Genomic DNA, 17587 nt, shown 5'->3' on the forward strand with positions numbered 1-17587 from the left:
TAGCCGCCGCGTGCCGCTGGGGAGGGCAGCTGGGAGTCGCCTGCATCCGGCTCTCCAGGGACCCGTGTGTGCAGCCCAGGTGGAGACCACTGATCTGACGAGTGTTCCTTGAGCTCCCAGACATCACCGCGCGCTTAAAACGTACTTTCACCTAGTTTCTCTCTCCCCAGCTCCCTGGGGGCTGGAGCAGCTGGTATCTTCTCCCTGTCCTACAAATGGCATCGCAGAAACCCGGAGAGCTTAAGTGACCTGCCTGAGTACACAGAGCTCTGAACTAAAGCCCACGACCACTCGCTAGTCTATAGGCATCTGTTCCTGCCGTTTCATACGTGGAAACCACACCTCCATAGCTGGGCGAGGACCACACCTCAGATGCTTTCAGAGCCCTCAAAATCCCCAAAAGGGGAAGGGATGTTACTGAGCGTGTCTGTACGCAAGGCTCTCTGTTATGCCTTTTATGTGTACACTCAGTATGAAAGCCGGGTCCTTCTAAGGCCATTCAGAGTGTACATGACATTAAGCCACCTGTAAGGAGGGCGAGCCACCCTCACCTGCGGTTCCTACAAGGACATAGCTCACCACCACCAGAGGACAGCTCACTTCTTTCCCAGCTAGAAGAAAACTTCCTGCTTGGACGTTTCCAACACATCACCCCTGAGCTTTCTACCAGCCTGCACCTGGGCTGTTGGCTGGGACCTCTTGAAGCCACAGTGATGGTTTTTTCCTCACCTTCTGTTTCATCAGCACCTTAGAACCGTAGCACTGGGCATGAGCCTTTGGAGGGACCCCTAGCTGGAGACACAGGTGTTCTAGGTGCAAAACTGTGCCTTAGATTTCTCCACTTAATGGAAAAGAGCTGGCTCCCCTCCTGCCCATGAGCCAGCGCCCCCGGCCAGGCCAGCCAGCTGTGCTGCAGTGGGTTAGTGCCCAAACTGTACTCCTGGGAACTTGTTGGAAATGCAGACTTTCAAGCCCCAGGGAAGGGGCCAGCAATCCACGTTGAAAATGCCCCCCAGGGGATTCTGAGCAAGGCTAGTGCGAGGATCAGTACTGAGAGACAGACAGAGGAGAGCGCGGCAGCTGGGTTCTGGGTCCGACTCTGGCGTGGGGTAAATGTGGGTTTGTACGGAGGTGCTATCATTAGTTAAGTAATTCATGCCCATTGTTGTGTTCCCCAAAAGGCAAAATTAAGAAATGATGAGACTATGGCAGACGATAAATTTCAACAAAATCTGGAAAAGGGCAAGTGGACGCGGTGGGCAGCGCCGTGGCCATGCCCAGGAAGCTGTCTAAAGGCAGACAGGGCCAGCGGGGTTGTGGAGGAGGAATGCAGGGGTTTGGTTTAGAGTCTGTGTGTGCACGTGTGGCCTCAGTTAACACCCCCAGCCCAGATGGCCACGTGACCGTGCTCGCTCCCCTCCCCGTCAAACTGCCAGCCAAGACCAAACCCCAGCGGCTTAGGGTTTGAACAATCAGTCACGAGGCCCCAGGTTCTGGAGAGCACAGACCTACGGTATAGACAGTGGGCAGGTCTGGGATGGAAACAGAGGTAACAAGGAAGTCTGCACAGCGAACAGGGGCTACTCAGCACCCTGCTTCATTCATCCCTAGAGTAAGCCTGCACCTCCTCGATGAGCAACTGCTGAGAGAAACTGCTCCAGAGAAACTGACTCTGCCAGAGAAAAGGCCTCTCAACACTGACTTATAAAATAAGTGACATCTCAGTCACTCTGCGGTGAAGCTCACTAGTTGATCAACTCCAAACATGCCCACAGAACATCTAAACTGGTATTTGGCGCCTTACTCCTAATAAATAGGAAGTTCAGTCAAAGATTGCCAGACATTTGGGAAAACCTTCAACACACTAGAAAGACCAAAATAAACAAATGAGGAGAGAAAAAAAAATCAGGAAACAGAAAACATAAAGGATAGAAGAAAACTTTGAAGGAGCCAAAATTAACGACCTCAAAAAGAAAAACGAAGACGCTGAAATCAATAAACAAGAGAAGGATGCTGTGGGAAAAAACAAACACCAAAGGACTTCTAGTTGTGCACAAGATGGCACAGACACACTTCTCCCTATCCGTTCCCTAAGTACAGCTGGAAACCTAAGGGATTACATACAGAACAGAGCTATGAGGACTCTGGCGGAGAGAGGAAAGTAGACCAGAGCAGAAGGGACGACGCTCACTGGCACACTCCCCGGGGCTCCTGTGCCTCACACAGTCCACTCATACGTGCTTCCTGTAGGGTGCTGAGCAGTCCTGTGGGAGATGCCACTAGGTTCAGACAGAAATGCCCCAACAGAAGCCTGTCCTCTCTAGCTAAAGGGCCAGCCTAGCAAGACAGCAGACTTTTAGGCAATAACTGACCTACTCGAGCCAAACTTTAGGTAAAAACCATGCAATATACCCCATCTCTCCTCACACCCCAGAAACCCATGAATGAGGAACTCCCAGTCTCACCTGGCTGCCACGGGTCACGAATATCCCTCAGCCAAAGGGTGTAAGAGAAGGCTGAGGGGAAGCTGGGGCTTTCATCCCCTCCCAGTGTCACCATGGTCCTCCCTCATGGTGCCAGTGCAGCCGATCTCCCACCCTCCACCTGGTGCAGGTGAGGCATATCTCCCTCTCCTGCTGGGGTGAGGTAGGGGAGGCCTGGTGGAGAGCCAGGACTCTTCCCGCTGCCCAGCATTAACAAGGCCTTCTGATGCCGTGGTAGCAGTAGACACCTAGTGTAGAACCTCAGCTCCCATCCCCGCCCATCGGTAATGAAACTCTCATCCTTGTATCAGGTTGTCAATAGAGGCCAAACAAGGAATGTGAGATTTCACCCAAACCTAACAATAACGGAGTAGTGCCTACTTTCCCCCACTGGAGTGATGTCAGGGGTGGTTTGCCAATAAAGAAGGTTTAAATGAGACACAGAGATTCAAAACATACAGCCCTAAATGCTCAGAATAAAACAGAAACTTACTCATCATACCAAGAATGGGGAAAATCTCAACTTGAATAAGAAAAGATAGTCAAGAGACACCAGCTCCCAGAAGACACAGATGCTGGAATTATCTGACAAAGACTTTAAAGCAGCTATCATAAAAATGCATCAACAAGAAATACAAAAACTCTTGAAACAATTGAGAAAACAGAACATCCCAGAAACTAGAAAATCTTAGCAAAGATATAGAAGCTATAAAGAATAACTAAGTGGAAATTGTAGAACTAAAAATATAATAACTGAAACAAAAAGCTCAATGGAAAGCGTCACAGGAGAATGGAGAGGCCAGAGGATCAGTGAACTTGAAGACAGAAAATACAATTACACAATCTCAACAACAGAGAGAAAACAGACTGGGAAAACCAAACAGAGCTTCAGGGACCTGTGACACTACAAAGAAAGATTAAACATTAGATAATTGGAGTCCGAAAGAGAGGAGAGAGTTGGTTATGGTGAAGAAGTATTCAAAGAAATAATGGATCAAAATTTCCCAAATTTGGCCGAAGATATAAACCCACAGATTTAAGAAGCTGTGCAAAGCCCAAATAGTATAAACCCAAAGAAATCTACATGAAAAAGCACCATAACCAAACTTTTGAAATCTAAAGACAAAGAAAAATTCTCGAAAGCAGTGAGGAGGAAAAGACACCTTGCTTGTCGGGGAAAACATTTTAAATGACATCAGACACACAGAAGCTAGAAGGAGGTGACACAATATTTTTCAAGAGTCATTTTTCAAGAAACGAGCTAATAACTCAGAATCTTTTATCCAAGGAAAACTATTCTTCAGTAATGAAAGGGAAATCAAGACATTCTCAAAGAAAGGAAGAGTGAGAGAATTAGTTGCCAGCAGAACTGCCCTTAAAGAATGGCTAAAAGAAGTTTTTGAGTTAAATTTTTAATAATGTGTGAGGTTTAGGTCCAGGTTTTCTGTTGTTGTTTTTGCCTGTGGATATCCAAATGCTCTAACACTGTTTGTCAAAAAGAATACGATTCCTCCATTGGATTGCTCTTTTTTTTGCCCTCAAATTATTGTGTCCTGTTTAACATGTACAGACAAAAAGAAAGGGCACACTTCTCAACAGAGAATCAGAGGGGGTCAGGGCTGAAGTGCACGCAAGGCGGTGCAGGATTCAACCATCCCTGGATTGCTTTTGTGCCTGAAGATCAGTTGGATACATTGCGCGGGTCTATTTCTGGGTTCTCTATCCATACCCATTAATCTATGTATCTGTGCCTTCCCCAAAACCACACGGTCTTAATGACTTTATGTAATAAGCATGGATTAATATCAGGTAGAGTGATTCCTCCCACTTCATTTTTCTTTCTCAAAATTGTTTTAACTATTCTAGGGCCTGTGCCTCTCCATATAAATTTTAGAATATGAAAATATTTTTAAAGGCTAGAAAGTATTCATGATGTACCCCCTGTACATGTGTGCGCGTGCACACACGCACACACACTTAAAACTCCCATGTAGAAACAGTACCTTGAATCCTTGCTATCAAAGTCAGAAACATTACGGGATACAGGAAAGGTATCCAGCATTCATTCAAAAGGTTGACATTATACCTGGCAGAGACCTAAGAAACCACCTAGTCCAACCCTCGATAGACAAGGAAGGCCCAGCGTGGTCTTCAGCCAAGGCTCAGGGTCGGGAAGTCCCCAGATGAGGATTTTAAAATACCCAGAGGTGTTCTAGATTTCTAGTTGCCCCCATCCCTCCCACCCAGCCAGTTATTTCTGCCTGCTCCCTCTTGATCTTGGTCTCCTTCCTAAGCCCCCCTCAGCCAGGGACACAAACCTGTGTGTGTGCCAACAGTAGATGCCAAAGCCTGCTTTCTCTGGAATCGAAGGCTTTTTGTCCCCAAACCAAAAATTCCAGAGGGAAGAAGTCTCTAAATGTAACATGCCTTTCACACCTGAGCACCACCTGGCGCTGGTGCTGGTCTGCATCACACAAACACACACAAATATGCTGTGGTCTCACAGGTGTGAGGTGAAACTGGGAGGGCTAGATTCTATGGCAATCGGGAGGTGAGGGGAAGACTCCTACCAAGAGTGCACCAAAGCATCAGGCCCCAGTGGTGATGGCAAGGCTGAGGGGACTGTCGGGCTGGACCTCACAGGGCCACCTTCACAGGCTCCATCACTCCAGACTTGGCTCAAATGTCAAGCCCCAAACATACAAGCTAAGGACGCCCCACCCTCAAACTTCTCAACACCTTGTCCAATTACTTTTTCCATTTTAAAATTACACTTTTAGTGTTTTATAGTTCGTATCAATATCTGGATTGATCGTACTTGCTCACTTATTCACGACCCCACACTGCCCTGCTTTGAGGACCGAGAGATCGTGCTGCATTGTTCAATACTGTGCCCACAGCACCTGGAAGGTTGCCGCCCACAAATGGCCCTCAAGAAACATTTATTGACTTGAAAAAGAACAGGTGAGGGGATTTGCCCCCTCGTCAGCAGCACTTGCTATGTAGCCGCAGTGATTCAGACACTGTCCCCACGAGGATGGACAAGCAGACCACTGGACACAACCGCCAGCTTTAGGCATCTCAGAGACCTAAAAGTAACAAGCAAGACCACGAAAGATTTTAAAAAGGTAATTTAGGGCTGTGGTCCCCAACCCCTGGGCTGTGGACTGGGACTGGCCCGTGGCCTGTTAGGAACCACTGCACACACTGAGCGGCCCGCAAGCCAGCGAAGCTTCAACTGTATTTATAGCCGCTCCCCATGGCTCTTATCACCGCCTGAGCTCCGTCTCCTGTCGGCTCAACAGGGGCATTAGTTGCAGGAAAACAAGCTCAGGGCTCCCATTGATTCTGCATTATGGTAAGCTGCATAATTATTTCATTATATATTACAAGGTAATAATAATAGAAATAAAGTGACCAATAAATGTAGTGTGCTTGAATCATCCCTAAACCATCTCCTGCCCCACCCACTGGTCCGTGGAAAAATTGTCTTCCACAAAACTGGTTCTTGGTGCCAAAAAGGTTGGGGACTGCTGATTTAGGGGATTCTCTTCATGACCTTGGGGTGGGGAAAATATGGATACACTTGACAACATTAAAACTGAGAACTCCTCTTTGTTAAAAGATATCATTAAAGAAGGGAAAAGACAAGCCACATGGAGTAGAAATGATATTTGTGGCACATTCACCAACAATGGGATCGTATCCAGAATCAGTAGGAAAAAGCCCCACAGACAAGTGGACAAGATACCAGGACAGACATGTCCCACAACAGAGTGAGAAAGGAAAAACCTTTTATTGGAGGAATATGAGCCCCTTTAAATGATCAGGCCCAGAAGACATTTAAAATGTAACAGAAGTCACCTTGCACTTCTCCTTGGCTAAATAATTACCCCTGGAAGCCACTTGCTGTGTGGGCTCTAGACTAACAGCAAGTAGCCAGAAAATGCCATATACTCCACAGTTCAACAGTGCACAGCCAATCACTGACTAGTATCATTTCTGTAAACCAATGAGAATTCCTGACAAACACCTTTTATAATCACCCCTCTCCTGATTTGTCCTCTTTTCTTTAAAAAGTTGAGGCCCTTTTTTGTTCTCTGGAGCACTCCCCAAGGCAACTTGGAAGCGTGTCCTGGGGCAGGAGTCCTCAACCTTTGGGCTTAAATAAACTATCTTTAAACTAGACTCTGCCCTTTTTGATTATTTTAGGTTGACAAGAGTAACCAGAACGTCAATAAGCATATAAAAGTTGCTCAGCCTCTTTAGACATCTGGGAGATGCAAACCAAGTTCACAGTGAGACATCTCTAACACACCTAACAGAATGGCTAAAGGTGAAAAGCCTGACAATCACCACATGTTAACGAGAATATAGAACAAGGCAAACTCCTAATGAGAGAGTGTAAATTATAAAATCACCTTGCAAAAATAACTTGACAGTATCTAGTAAGGCTGAAGGCAGGCATCCCCCAAAGACCCAGCCCTTGTTCTCCCAGGAACGCCCCCAGCAGAAACACGCAGCGGCACCGAGCACAGTAGCCCCGGAGCGGGACGACGCCTCGTCCATCGGCAGCTGCTGGACAGACGCTGTTATGACGACTTGGGGCAATTCTACATAACAGTGAACACAAACGTTAAGATCGCACAGGATGCTTCTTTTTTTTTTTTTTTTTTTAATTGAGACAGAGTCTCCCTCTGTTGCCCGGGCTGGAGTGCCCTGGCGTCAGCCTAGCTCACAGCAACCTCAAACTCCTGGGCTCAAGCAATCCTCCTGCCTCAGCCTCCCCAGTAGCTGGGACTACAGGCATGCGCCACCATGCCCAGCTAATTTTTTCTATATATATTTTTAGCTGTCCAGATAATTTCTTTCTATTTTTAGTAGAGACGGGTCTCGCTCAGGCTGGTCTCGAACTCCTGGCCTCGAGCTTTCCTCCTGCCTCGGCCTCCCAGAGTGCCAGGATTACAGGCGTGAGCCACCGCGCCCGGCCAGGATGCTTCTTAATTAGAGTAAGAGGAGGCAGACAAAGCAGAATGAGTAAGGTTTAAAGGCACGCCCATGGTTTTATTTATATAAAGCTCAGAAACAGGTACCCGCCGCCCTGCGTGGCAATCGGGTAGTAAAGCGGCGACTGGAGCAAGGGGACGCCGGGCCACGCGGCGCTCGCGGCGGGGAGGCGGGGTCTGCGCGGGAAGGGGTGGCGGGGACGCAGTACGTCTTGACCTGCGTGCGGGTCCCTCGGTGTTCACTGTGAATGGCGCTACGCTTTGTGGGTTGCGCTTTTCTGTAGGAATTCTCTGTTTCTCAACTTAAAAGAGCTTTAAAGAAACAAACTGCAGGATGTAAAAATCATAGAAAATTAAAATCTTTATGGATGTATGATCACAGCTGTGCTACAAATACAGAGTTTGCTCATAGAAAAAAAGCTGGAAGAAAATTTAACAAAATATTAAGAATGGTTGTTTTAAGATATTGGAATAAAAGAACTACTGCTCCTTAAAACCAGTGCGGAGGGAGGAAGCGGGAATGCTGTCTGAATTCCCGGCGCACGACCCCCAGAAGGCGGCGCAGGCTCCTCCGGGCCGCCGCCTGTTCCCTTTCCGCCCGGGCTTCCCGGCGGCTCCCGGCCCTGCCCTGGTCTCTGCTGCGGTGTGCAAGCATACTGAGCCTGCCTCTTTTCTGGTAAGACGTGACAGGGACAGGGGACTAGGAGCGGACATTGATCGCGCACAGCTTCTTGCCTGGCCCTTTGCTGGGCGCTTTACAATCACCGTCGCGCTTACTGCTTGTTAAAGCCCATGCCGGCTGTCCAGGCGTGTCCCTGAGACCCACCCTACCTGCTCCAGCCCATATACAATGCCCAACGGAGCACAGGGACACCTCTGGGAATTCTTTTTTCCCCTGTGTGTGTGCACATATGTGTATACACATATACACACAGACGTAAGTATATATTTATAGCACTATTAAGTCAGGGTTGTTAATTCAAATACTATAGAATCTTTTTTGACTATTTGATTTTACTTTGAGTTACCTAATACTATACTGAATTTTTATTTTTAAATCAAGTTCTCTGTGTATTTCAGATAATTGAAAAATAAAAAGGGCAATACGCAACTAAGTAATCAGGAGTCAGGAAAGGGCACTCATATACTACTGTTGAGTGTTAATTGCCGCAATCCCTTCAGAAAGTAATTTGAAATCTACTAACAATACACATACCCTTTGTTCCTCTTCCCTCCCCTACAGAAATAAAAGCATCAATACCTAAGGACATGTGCACAAGGATGCTGTTCCAGCATTATTTATAATGGCCCCAAACTAGAAATTACCTCAATGTCAGTAGAATAGTTAAATGAAATACAGTCTAGCCATACTATGAAATATTATGCATCTTCTAAATAGAAAACAACATATGGGAACTGCTGGAGGACTATATTAAGTGAACAAGAAAGATGCAGAGTAATATGCATGTATGACCGATGGTGCAACTCCCTCTCCCCAAAACTTCCCCATGAGCCTGTGTGAACATAATGAAGAATCATACACATTAGAATACTACATTCTTTCCTTCCATGGAATGGGATTGGAGGGTTTTAGAGGAAGATCTTTTCTTTTCTACATCTGTATTGCTTGACTTTTTTTAAATTTTAGTAACAGTAATTTTTTTTTTTAAAGTAACCTTAAAGGAAAGGACACAACCATTAAAGTTGATGTTTAACTCTTTACAGATGAGGAAACAGGCTGGAGAAGGTGAGGCAATTTTCAGCTGGTAGAGATCCCATTAGAATGTCTGCTGTCTGCTTCCAGGGTCCTCAGACGCACCTCTAGGAACCACCCTCCCCCCCAGTTCTGCCCCTCCTGGCTGCCCACCTGGGCTTGGAGGCGCTCTGAGGGGGCAGCTTACCTGTAGCCCTCCCGGCTGTGCACCCACCAGAGCACCGGGCTGGAGGATACCTGCTGGTGGCAGAGGGGGAACTGGGCAGCAGGACCTGCGCTCAGACGCCCACTCCAGGCACACGGGAGACCTCACACTGCTTGGTCTAAAGCAGCAAAGGAGGCTGACTTTCACAGTCCCCAGAGTACCATCTGGGATTCCCACAAAGGTCCTTCCTCCCAAGGGCAGCAGGATCCACGAGAAATCCTGCCCTCCTGTGCCCTGTCCTGTTCCTGGGCCAAGCCGTACTTGGGGGAGAGACCATTTTATTTTACCAGAAATTCCTAATTTCACAAGCACCAACAACTCCTATCTCCTTATACCAAAATAAATCCAACTGCATCATATTTTAAATAACATAAAATAAAATAAAAACCATTAAAGTACTAGAGGACAGCATGGGGAAATTAGAAAAAAAAAGTCACATTGGAGAAGGACTATGTTTGACGCAAAAACCTATACTAACCACCTGATAAAAAATGGGCAGACTACAAACAGGCAACGGATAGAAAAGAGAATTCAGATGGCTTGAATTATACAGTTAAAAAGAGAAACACAAAATAAAATGATCCTGAAATGCCAATTTCACTTGTTATTCTGGTAAATTTCAAGAAGTTGGTCCCACGCCTGTTGACTAGGGAGGGCACTCTGGGGTAATTGAGCTGGGCCTTGCTACTTACTTAGGAACTTTCCCGAGAGCTACCCTCATGTGAAGTGGGTGAGGGTCCCAGATAGCTCACCTCACTCCCAGGAACGTCCCTGAGCGAGGGTGCTGTGCTCAGGCCACTAGGACATTGGCCTCGTTTCCTGCGCTCTTCCTTCTGGTCATCCTGGTTTAGTGTCTGCAGAGAAAGTAGGAGGCTTGTCCGGGCCTTGGGAATCTTGGGCCTTTCAGGGGCCCCTGAACTGCTGTCCACATCACTGTAGCTTCCAAGAGAAACCATGGAGATGGCATTGCCCCTGCCAGAGTAGCGGAGGCCCAGGGGCTTGGGGCTCAGGGGCCTGCAGGGTATGCGTGGGCTGTCGAATGCTAGGCAGCAGGCAGAGCTGGAGGGCAGGGTGCGGCGGATCCCAGCCTGCTGGGCCCCAGGGCTGGCGGGGGACGTCAGCCAGGGCTTTTCAGGAACGATCCCTGGAGGTAGGTACCTACCGCCTTCCTGGGGGGCTGTGCATTTGATGGACGGTTCACTTCTCCTCCTGTGTTCTGGAGAGACCAAACTGCTGGAGGACAAAGGTGTGGGGGGATGTGGGGGTACCCAGTGGTCGCCAAAAACACAGCCGTCCTTGTCCTCGGCCCACTCCTTACAGGGGCTGTCGGTCACCGGCCGGGAAGAAATTTCTGGTCCTGGAAGCAGAGTCACTAGGGGAGGTCTTTTGGGGCCTTCTGCGTCTCTGCCTTTCAGAAATGCGCGCCAGGAGCTCTGGCGCAGCCTGTTCCTCTTCTCGCCCTTGGGAGACCCTGGGGAACGTTCATCGCTGTTCTCTTTCTCTAAAACTTTTGACTCAAAAAAATTTGAAAAGGTCTTATGAGCTAAGGCCAACCTTGCTCTGAGCCTTTTCTCTGTTGTTCTGAGTCTCTTCGCGCTGCAGCTTTCCGAGGAAGGTCTTCTGCTACCGGGGTCCCCTGGTGTCCCCACATCCCCGCCTTCGGTCAGCCCCGCGGCCCCTGCGCCTGCGCCCCGGGGGACGACCGCCAGAGGAGCGGTCCTGTCCACGGGGCGCGGAGGCGGCCCGGCACCCGTCGGCCTCTCGGCGCCGAGCTCCTCGGAGCGCTCCACGGCCGAGGGCCTGCCTTTCCTGGAGGGGGTCACCGTGGGAAGCCTGCCGGCCGACGCGGAGGAGCGGGGGCCACTCTCCGCGGCCCCGGCAGCGCCGCCCCCGGGGGCCTGGCCGGCTCCGGCGTCCGCGCCGCACCCCCTCCGGCTGCCCGCGGCGGGGAGGCCCGGGGCCCCGTGCGCGCCCTGGGGCCTGGGGCTCAGGCTCTCTCCGGGCGCTTTCTCTTCCGGGGGTTCCTCTGTGCTGGGCGCCTCTTCCAGAGCAGGCCGGGGAACCGGAACGCTCCCTCGCTCTGCGGCGAGCGCCGCGGGCGGACGCGCCCCATCATCGGCTCCCAGCGGGGCGGCTGCTGGCGGCCGGCGCTCCTTGCGGCAAGTGGCTGCTTTCCTGCCTCTGGGAGACGCATGGGGGCTCGCGCCAGTACTGAGGGGAGATCCTAGCCTCTCCCCGGCAAAGTTACCGGACTGTGTTTCTGGAAGAGGACCCAGTTTCTTCTTGGTGGCCTGAAGACCTTTCTGCTCCACAGCTATAATGATGACTGTGCACCCGCCCCTAGAGGCCAAGCCGGCTTTGGATTCCGAAAGACCCTGCAAAGCATTTTTCTTGCAGATGGGGTCTAGAACCATGCCCTCTTCAGCTTCCTTTGACGCGTCTACTGCACTTGATTTCGGGGTGCTCTCTGGAGCGTCCGCACTCTCACCTACTGCCGAGCAACCCGTCAGGACACCGTTCCTTACCTGGGTCCCCTCGGTGCTAGGCCGCCGTGGGAACTTGGCCCTAGTAGGTAGCTTTCTTTTCTCACTGAGAACATACTTTGATGTGTAATTACTGGTTTGGTTTCCTGCCTCGACAGAAACGTCGTAAAGGTGCTTTTGTTTCTCTCTCACGTCAGCAGCGCTTGGTGCCAGGGGAGTTCCTAGGAGTTCCTGGGTGCTGCTTTCTGGGCTGTGCCCCAGCTTGCACTCAGCAGGCCCTGGCACTTCCTCCACGCTGAGCTTCACCAACTCCGAAGTAAGGCATGAAGCAGCTGGGCATGACCCAGAATCCTGTCCCAGCTGGTCTTCCTGCCAGAGACCTGTGGAGGATGTGTCCTGAGAGGCCCTTTTCAAACTAAAATCGCTGGGTTTGTTGTACGTGTCCTGCAAAGAAGGGCCCCTACTTTGAGAAGCAGAAAGCAAATGAGACAGTTGGGTGGACACAGAGTAAAGGGTGTTTTGTGTTCTTGGATCTCGCTCATTTTCTGTCCCTTCCTTCAAATGGGCGCCAAACTTCACAAAGTTCTGTCCCACGGGACCCTCAGGGTCACCTAAGGGAAACCCTGTTATGGAATGGGCCCTGATCAGTGTCCTCGTGTGCTGACAGCAGTGTCCAGGGGCTACCGTCCCCTTTTCACCAATATTTTCTGGCGCACTATGGTGACACTTGGCATGTAGGAGGCAAGATGTCCCCAAAGGAGGCCAGCAGGGGGCATCAAAGCAGGACTGGGCCCAGAGCAAGTCTGTGTCCACTGCAGGGCCTGGAGCCCTTCCTTTCTTTGTCCTGGCCCCCAGGGGGGCTGTGCTGTCCAGTGGGTCTCTGCGAGGCAGCACTGGGGCCCTGGCCCTGTTGTGGATATGTGGCCAGCTCCGACCCCGTTCACAGCACCAGAGAAGGAAGGGCCAGACCACTGGGATGCCCAGACAGCTCTCAGACCTGGATTTTTGAAGAGAAACACCAGAGAGTCGCCTAAGGTCTTCAGAAGTCATCACCTGTGCTGGCTGGAGACTGCTGCTTCCTAGGGCACCCTGTGAGCAGCATCCTGCATGTCCAGGATCCCCTGCCAGCACAGGCTCCAGCTCTAGGCTGGTCACATGGTCCCAGAGGTACTCTGCCCCATCTTCTCCAGCAACCGCAGCGAAGCCTTGCAGCACATTTTCTCGAGTCTCTTCCATTAAGCCAGGGGGCAAATCTGGTTCTTCCTTTGCATCAAGCCCAGGGACATGGGTCAAGTATTGCTCCTGAGGAGGTCTGGTTGCTGGGACAGCAGGGCATCTCCGGCATGCTTCTCTGTCTACGGACGGCCCACTTGGAGGGAGGCAGACTTCTCTTGGGAGGTCCCCAGAGAAAGACTCTGTGTCGGAGACACTTTCAAAGGGGTCTGTTTTTGTTTCTGATTGACTTTCACTCTGGTGGGACAGCATCTCGGAATCATCTTGGTCTGTTTCCTGGCTCCATCCCTGCTTCTCTGGTTCTGCAGGGGATCGGGGGAGCTGGCTGTCTTCAATCTCACCTTCACCTGGCAGGTGTGTATCTGGCTCTGGAGTCTATAAGGGCAAGAAGAAAGGAGTCAGAGAGGAGGCTGGGAACATCTGTGCATGTTTACACTGTGCCTGCCTTAGTCAGAAGGGGAGGCTCAGAAATGTCTCATTAGTTCCCCATGTGCCCCTAGGAGCGGCAGTATGTGTGGAGAGTTATCTTTTATTCACACAGGACACACATGATGAAGCCAAACCCAAGGAGTGGGGAGAAAAGGTAGCACAGTTAAAAGAACCTTCTTAAAAAAATCAGAATGGGCCAAACAAGCATGTGCAGTTGAAGTAAGTATAAATATATTGTGTGAGTCATGGCAAAAAGCATCTCTGCCTAATGTTTTCAGCAAGAAGGAACAAATTAATATACATTTGTGTTCTGTTTGCTCTTATATAACCAACTGGCTTAAAGTCAACACTCGCGCACATAGAAGTATTTTCTGAGTTTGCTTTGTTGGAGCAAAAAACCAAAATACAACAACAAAAAACCCCAAGAATTACTGAAACTGCAAACACATTTTGGGATGTTATGAATGCCCAAGAAAGCTTTGAGAACAAGAAGGAAAATAGAGAACTGTGCAAGTATTTCCTTCCTTTGTTACAAATTTCTTAATCAACTTATTGAGATATAAATTTCCAGGCATCTATTTAAAGTGCATAGATCTATGAGTTTTGACAAATGTGTATGCACATGAACAAAAATCTAGACTAAAATCCCTGCCCCTACCTGGTCAGTCCTCACCTCCTTCCCCCTCCTTCCCCTGTCAGCGACATGCTTTCTGTCACACGATCTAGGTTTGTCTTTTCTGGAGTTTCAGATGAACAGAATATACAGTAGTCCCCCCTTATTCATGTTCCAAAACCCCCAGTAGATGTCTGAAACCACCTGAACTCCATGTATGTTTTTTCCAATACATACATACCTATGATAAAGTATAACTCACAAATTAGGCACAGTAAGAAATTAACAATAACTGTTAATACAATAGAGCTATTAAAACAATGCACTGTAGTAAAAGTTATGTGAATGTGGTCTTTCTCTCTCTCTCAAAATATGTCACTGTACTGTACTCACCTATTTTCCGACTGAGGTTGACTTCAGGTACCTGAAACCCTGGAAGGCAAAACATCGGATAAAGGGACGGTACCGTGTCTTTGCCTGGGTCTGACTCCTCTCCCGCGTGCACCGTGGCTGTAGCACGTCTCAGTACACGCAGTGCCGCGAACTCTGACATAACGCTGTGCACGACACTCAACTGTTGAACTCCCCGAGGGCCCCCAGCCCAGGAGCTGGGTTAATACTTGGCCCCACTTCTCACTAAGGCTCTTTCACACAAATCTTGTACAGAAGCTGTTCACTCAGCCAGCCCGCCCCAAGCATGGTTTCCCAGGATTTGTCCTAAGAGATTTCTCAAAGTAAAATTGCTTCTAATCCTCCTTAACTGAGAGAAAGAAAACAAACAAACACCAAAGCATGTGATGTGTGAGGCTCTAAGGGGCAAGGTAGGAAATCAGGAATAATATGATACTACAGTTTCAAGTATGTGGCAAAGCAGGAAGGCGCTGGGAATAGGAAAGCAAACAGTAAAAATCAAACCATTTGGAAAGGAGGTCTGCGTGGTTGTTACGTGGAAGCCAGGTTCTACCAGGAGTCCACCGCGGGAAATTGCTCTGCCGCCTACCTCCGTGGGGCCAGGCACCCCAGCTGCACTGCGGGACTAGCAGCCTTCAGCCTGCGTCCTCCTACGTCAAGGTGAGGACGGCAAGGTGCGGATGTGAGCACACCTTGGTGAGCACAGGCAGGCGTGCAGCTGCACGTCTTTGTTGTCATAACAAGGGAACTGAGAGAGCCGGTGCAGGCCGGGTGCAGTGCTCCTGCCAGCGACTCCTGCCTGCCGGGCACCCCCATCCCTCATCTCCATAGCCAGGCTGTTAGTACAGAATTGGCCCGACTGCAGGACACTGAGCCAGCCTCCCCACATTGCCATAGCTCCAGCCACCTCCCAGACCACGTCGGCATCGGTGCTCATATGCTGCAGGCCCAGAGAATCCCTAAGTCCCAACCTCCAGATGACCATCAGGACACTGATGACCACAATGCCAGAGGGCTCATTCTTGCCACTCCACCCAGTGTCACAGCCCAGGACACTGCCAGTGAGGGAGAGGCTGGCACCTCGCGGAGGGAGGGTCAAGCCTCTGAGTTGCAGGCATTTTGGCAAGAGGCCTCACTCAGTCTTAAAGAAAATAAACGCCTTTGGGGAAAAAAAAATCTAAGATAACTCTTCCAGATTATAAAACTGGTGCAGCCAATGCAGGAGCACTGGAATAGCAGGTTTAATATTCATTGAAGTGCAGAAATACTGAAATATGAAGAGTACATTTAAAGAAAACATTTGATTAAATATTAGATTCTAATTTTATAAAGAAAGAATACTTCCTGCCTGAGTTAATTCAGGAATGAACTTCAGATAATTTCTCAGCATAAATCTATGTATCTCCAGAGTTTTCCCCTGGGGATGGCCTGGGGGTCAAATCTAGAGGGAAATAAGTATCCTTTTTGCTGAGGCACAGAGCTTTTTCAGGAGTGGGGAGTGAACCAAATATGAACGTTTAAAGCAGGCAAGCTCTCTTTATTTTGTCACAGGCCCGGCACTTCCTCCTGATCTTATTTCTACAACATATATGAGGGAGGCTTCAAACACTACAGCAAGGTGCTGAGCCTCTCTCTCCTATAAGAAACAGCTACAGAAAACAGGGTTTTTGCACAGAAGGGTGACCTGCTGACAAACAGCCCAGCCACCTCCTGCAACCCCTGCCTCCTGCTGCAGACCCCCACCACCTCCCTTCGCTGCAGAGACCCCAACCCACCCGCCTCTGCTCTGCCCCCCCCCAAACACAGTGACACAGTGTACGCTGACTGGCCACACTCTTCCTCTCCCATCTACTCCTTCAAATTATTGGTATCTGAAGACGTAATATTCCTGGTAAACACAAACGTCAAGTTGCATCCACTAGTTTTAATCTGCATTACTTTCATTATCTTGGCAATTCTAATTTTTTTCATAATTCCCATTATGACGTCCTCTTTGACTGATGATGTTAAATATATTTCAGTTATTTTTTTGTTTCTGATTTCTATTTAATTACTCCGTAATCAGAGAGTATGGTCTACATGATATTGATTTTTTTGAAATTAGTTGAAGCTGGCTTTATGGCATAACGCAAGGTCTCCTATTTCATAAATGTCCCATGGGTATTTGGAAAGAATGTGCAGTCTCTAATCATTCAGTGCAGTATTTAATAAGTGCTCATTGGATCAAGTGTTGATTACATTTAATTCCTTAGTAATCTTACTAGTAATCTGTACATCTTCTTTCGTGAAGTGTCTTCAAATCTTTTGCCCATTTAAATCACCCACTGTAGTAGTGGATTTGTCAATTCCTCTTTTAATTTTGGCATCATTGATGTACATATTTCAGCATTATGTTAGTAGATGTATAAACAAGTTTAGAGTTGCTACATCTTCCTGGTGAGTAGCTCTTTTATTAGTGGCAGTAATAAAGGTTTTTAATTTATTATCCCTAAGAAAGACTTTTACTTTAAAGGCTATCCTTTGATATTAATATATCCACACCAGCATTTTTTGGTTAACATTTGCCTGCCATATATTTTTCCTTTCTTTTATCTTCAGTCTTTCTCTTTTCCTTAGGTATGTTTTGCATAATAACAACACATGGATGGATTTTCCAAATTCAATCTTTCAACCACTTTTAACCAGAGAGTTTGGCCTGAAAGTATCTATTGTGATCACTGCATATATTTGGGTTTCTATCTACCTCTGCATTTTCTACTTCCTGAGCTTTTCTTTTCTTTTTTTTTTTTTTAGGCAGAGTCTCACTTTGTTCCCCGGGCTAGAGTGCCGTGGTGTCAAAGCTCACAGCAACCTCAAATTCCTGGGCTCAAGTGATCCTTCTGCCTCAGCCTCCCAAGTAGCTGGGACTACAGGCATGCACCACCATGCCCGGCTAATTTTTTTGTATATATTTTAGTTGTTTTGACTAATTTCTTTCTAGTTTTAGTAGAGACGGGGTCTCGCTCGTGCT

General features: G+C 48.6%; 1 protein-coding gene across 1 annotated transcript; it reads right to left on the reverse strand.

The window, feature by feature from the left end:
* Positions 1-9386: 9386 nt before the first annotated feature.
* Positions 9387-14719, reverse strand: LOC123644148. Its single transcript, XM_045560301.1, has 3 exons — positions 14633-14719; positions 10161-13499; positions 9387-9440 (listed from the first exon to the last, which is right to left on the reverse strand). Exons 1-3 carry the CDS (start codon positions 14717-14719, stop codon positions 9387-9389), a joined length of 3480 nt encoding a protein of 1159 aa, XP_045416257.1.
* Positions 14720-17587: the final 2868 nt, after the last annotated feature.

Source organism: Lemur catta, chromosome 8, assembly GCF_020740605.2.
Source record: "Lemur catta isolate mLemCat1 chromosome 8, mLemCat1.pri, whole genome shotgun sequence".
In the NCBI taxonomy this organism is placed as follows: domain Eukaryota; kingdom Metazoa; phylum Chordata; class Mammalia; order Primates; family Lemuridae; genus Lemur; species Lemur catta.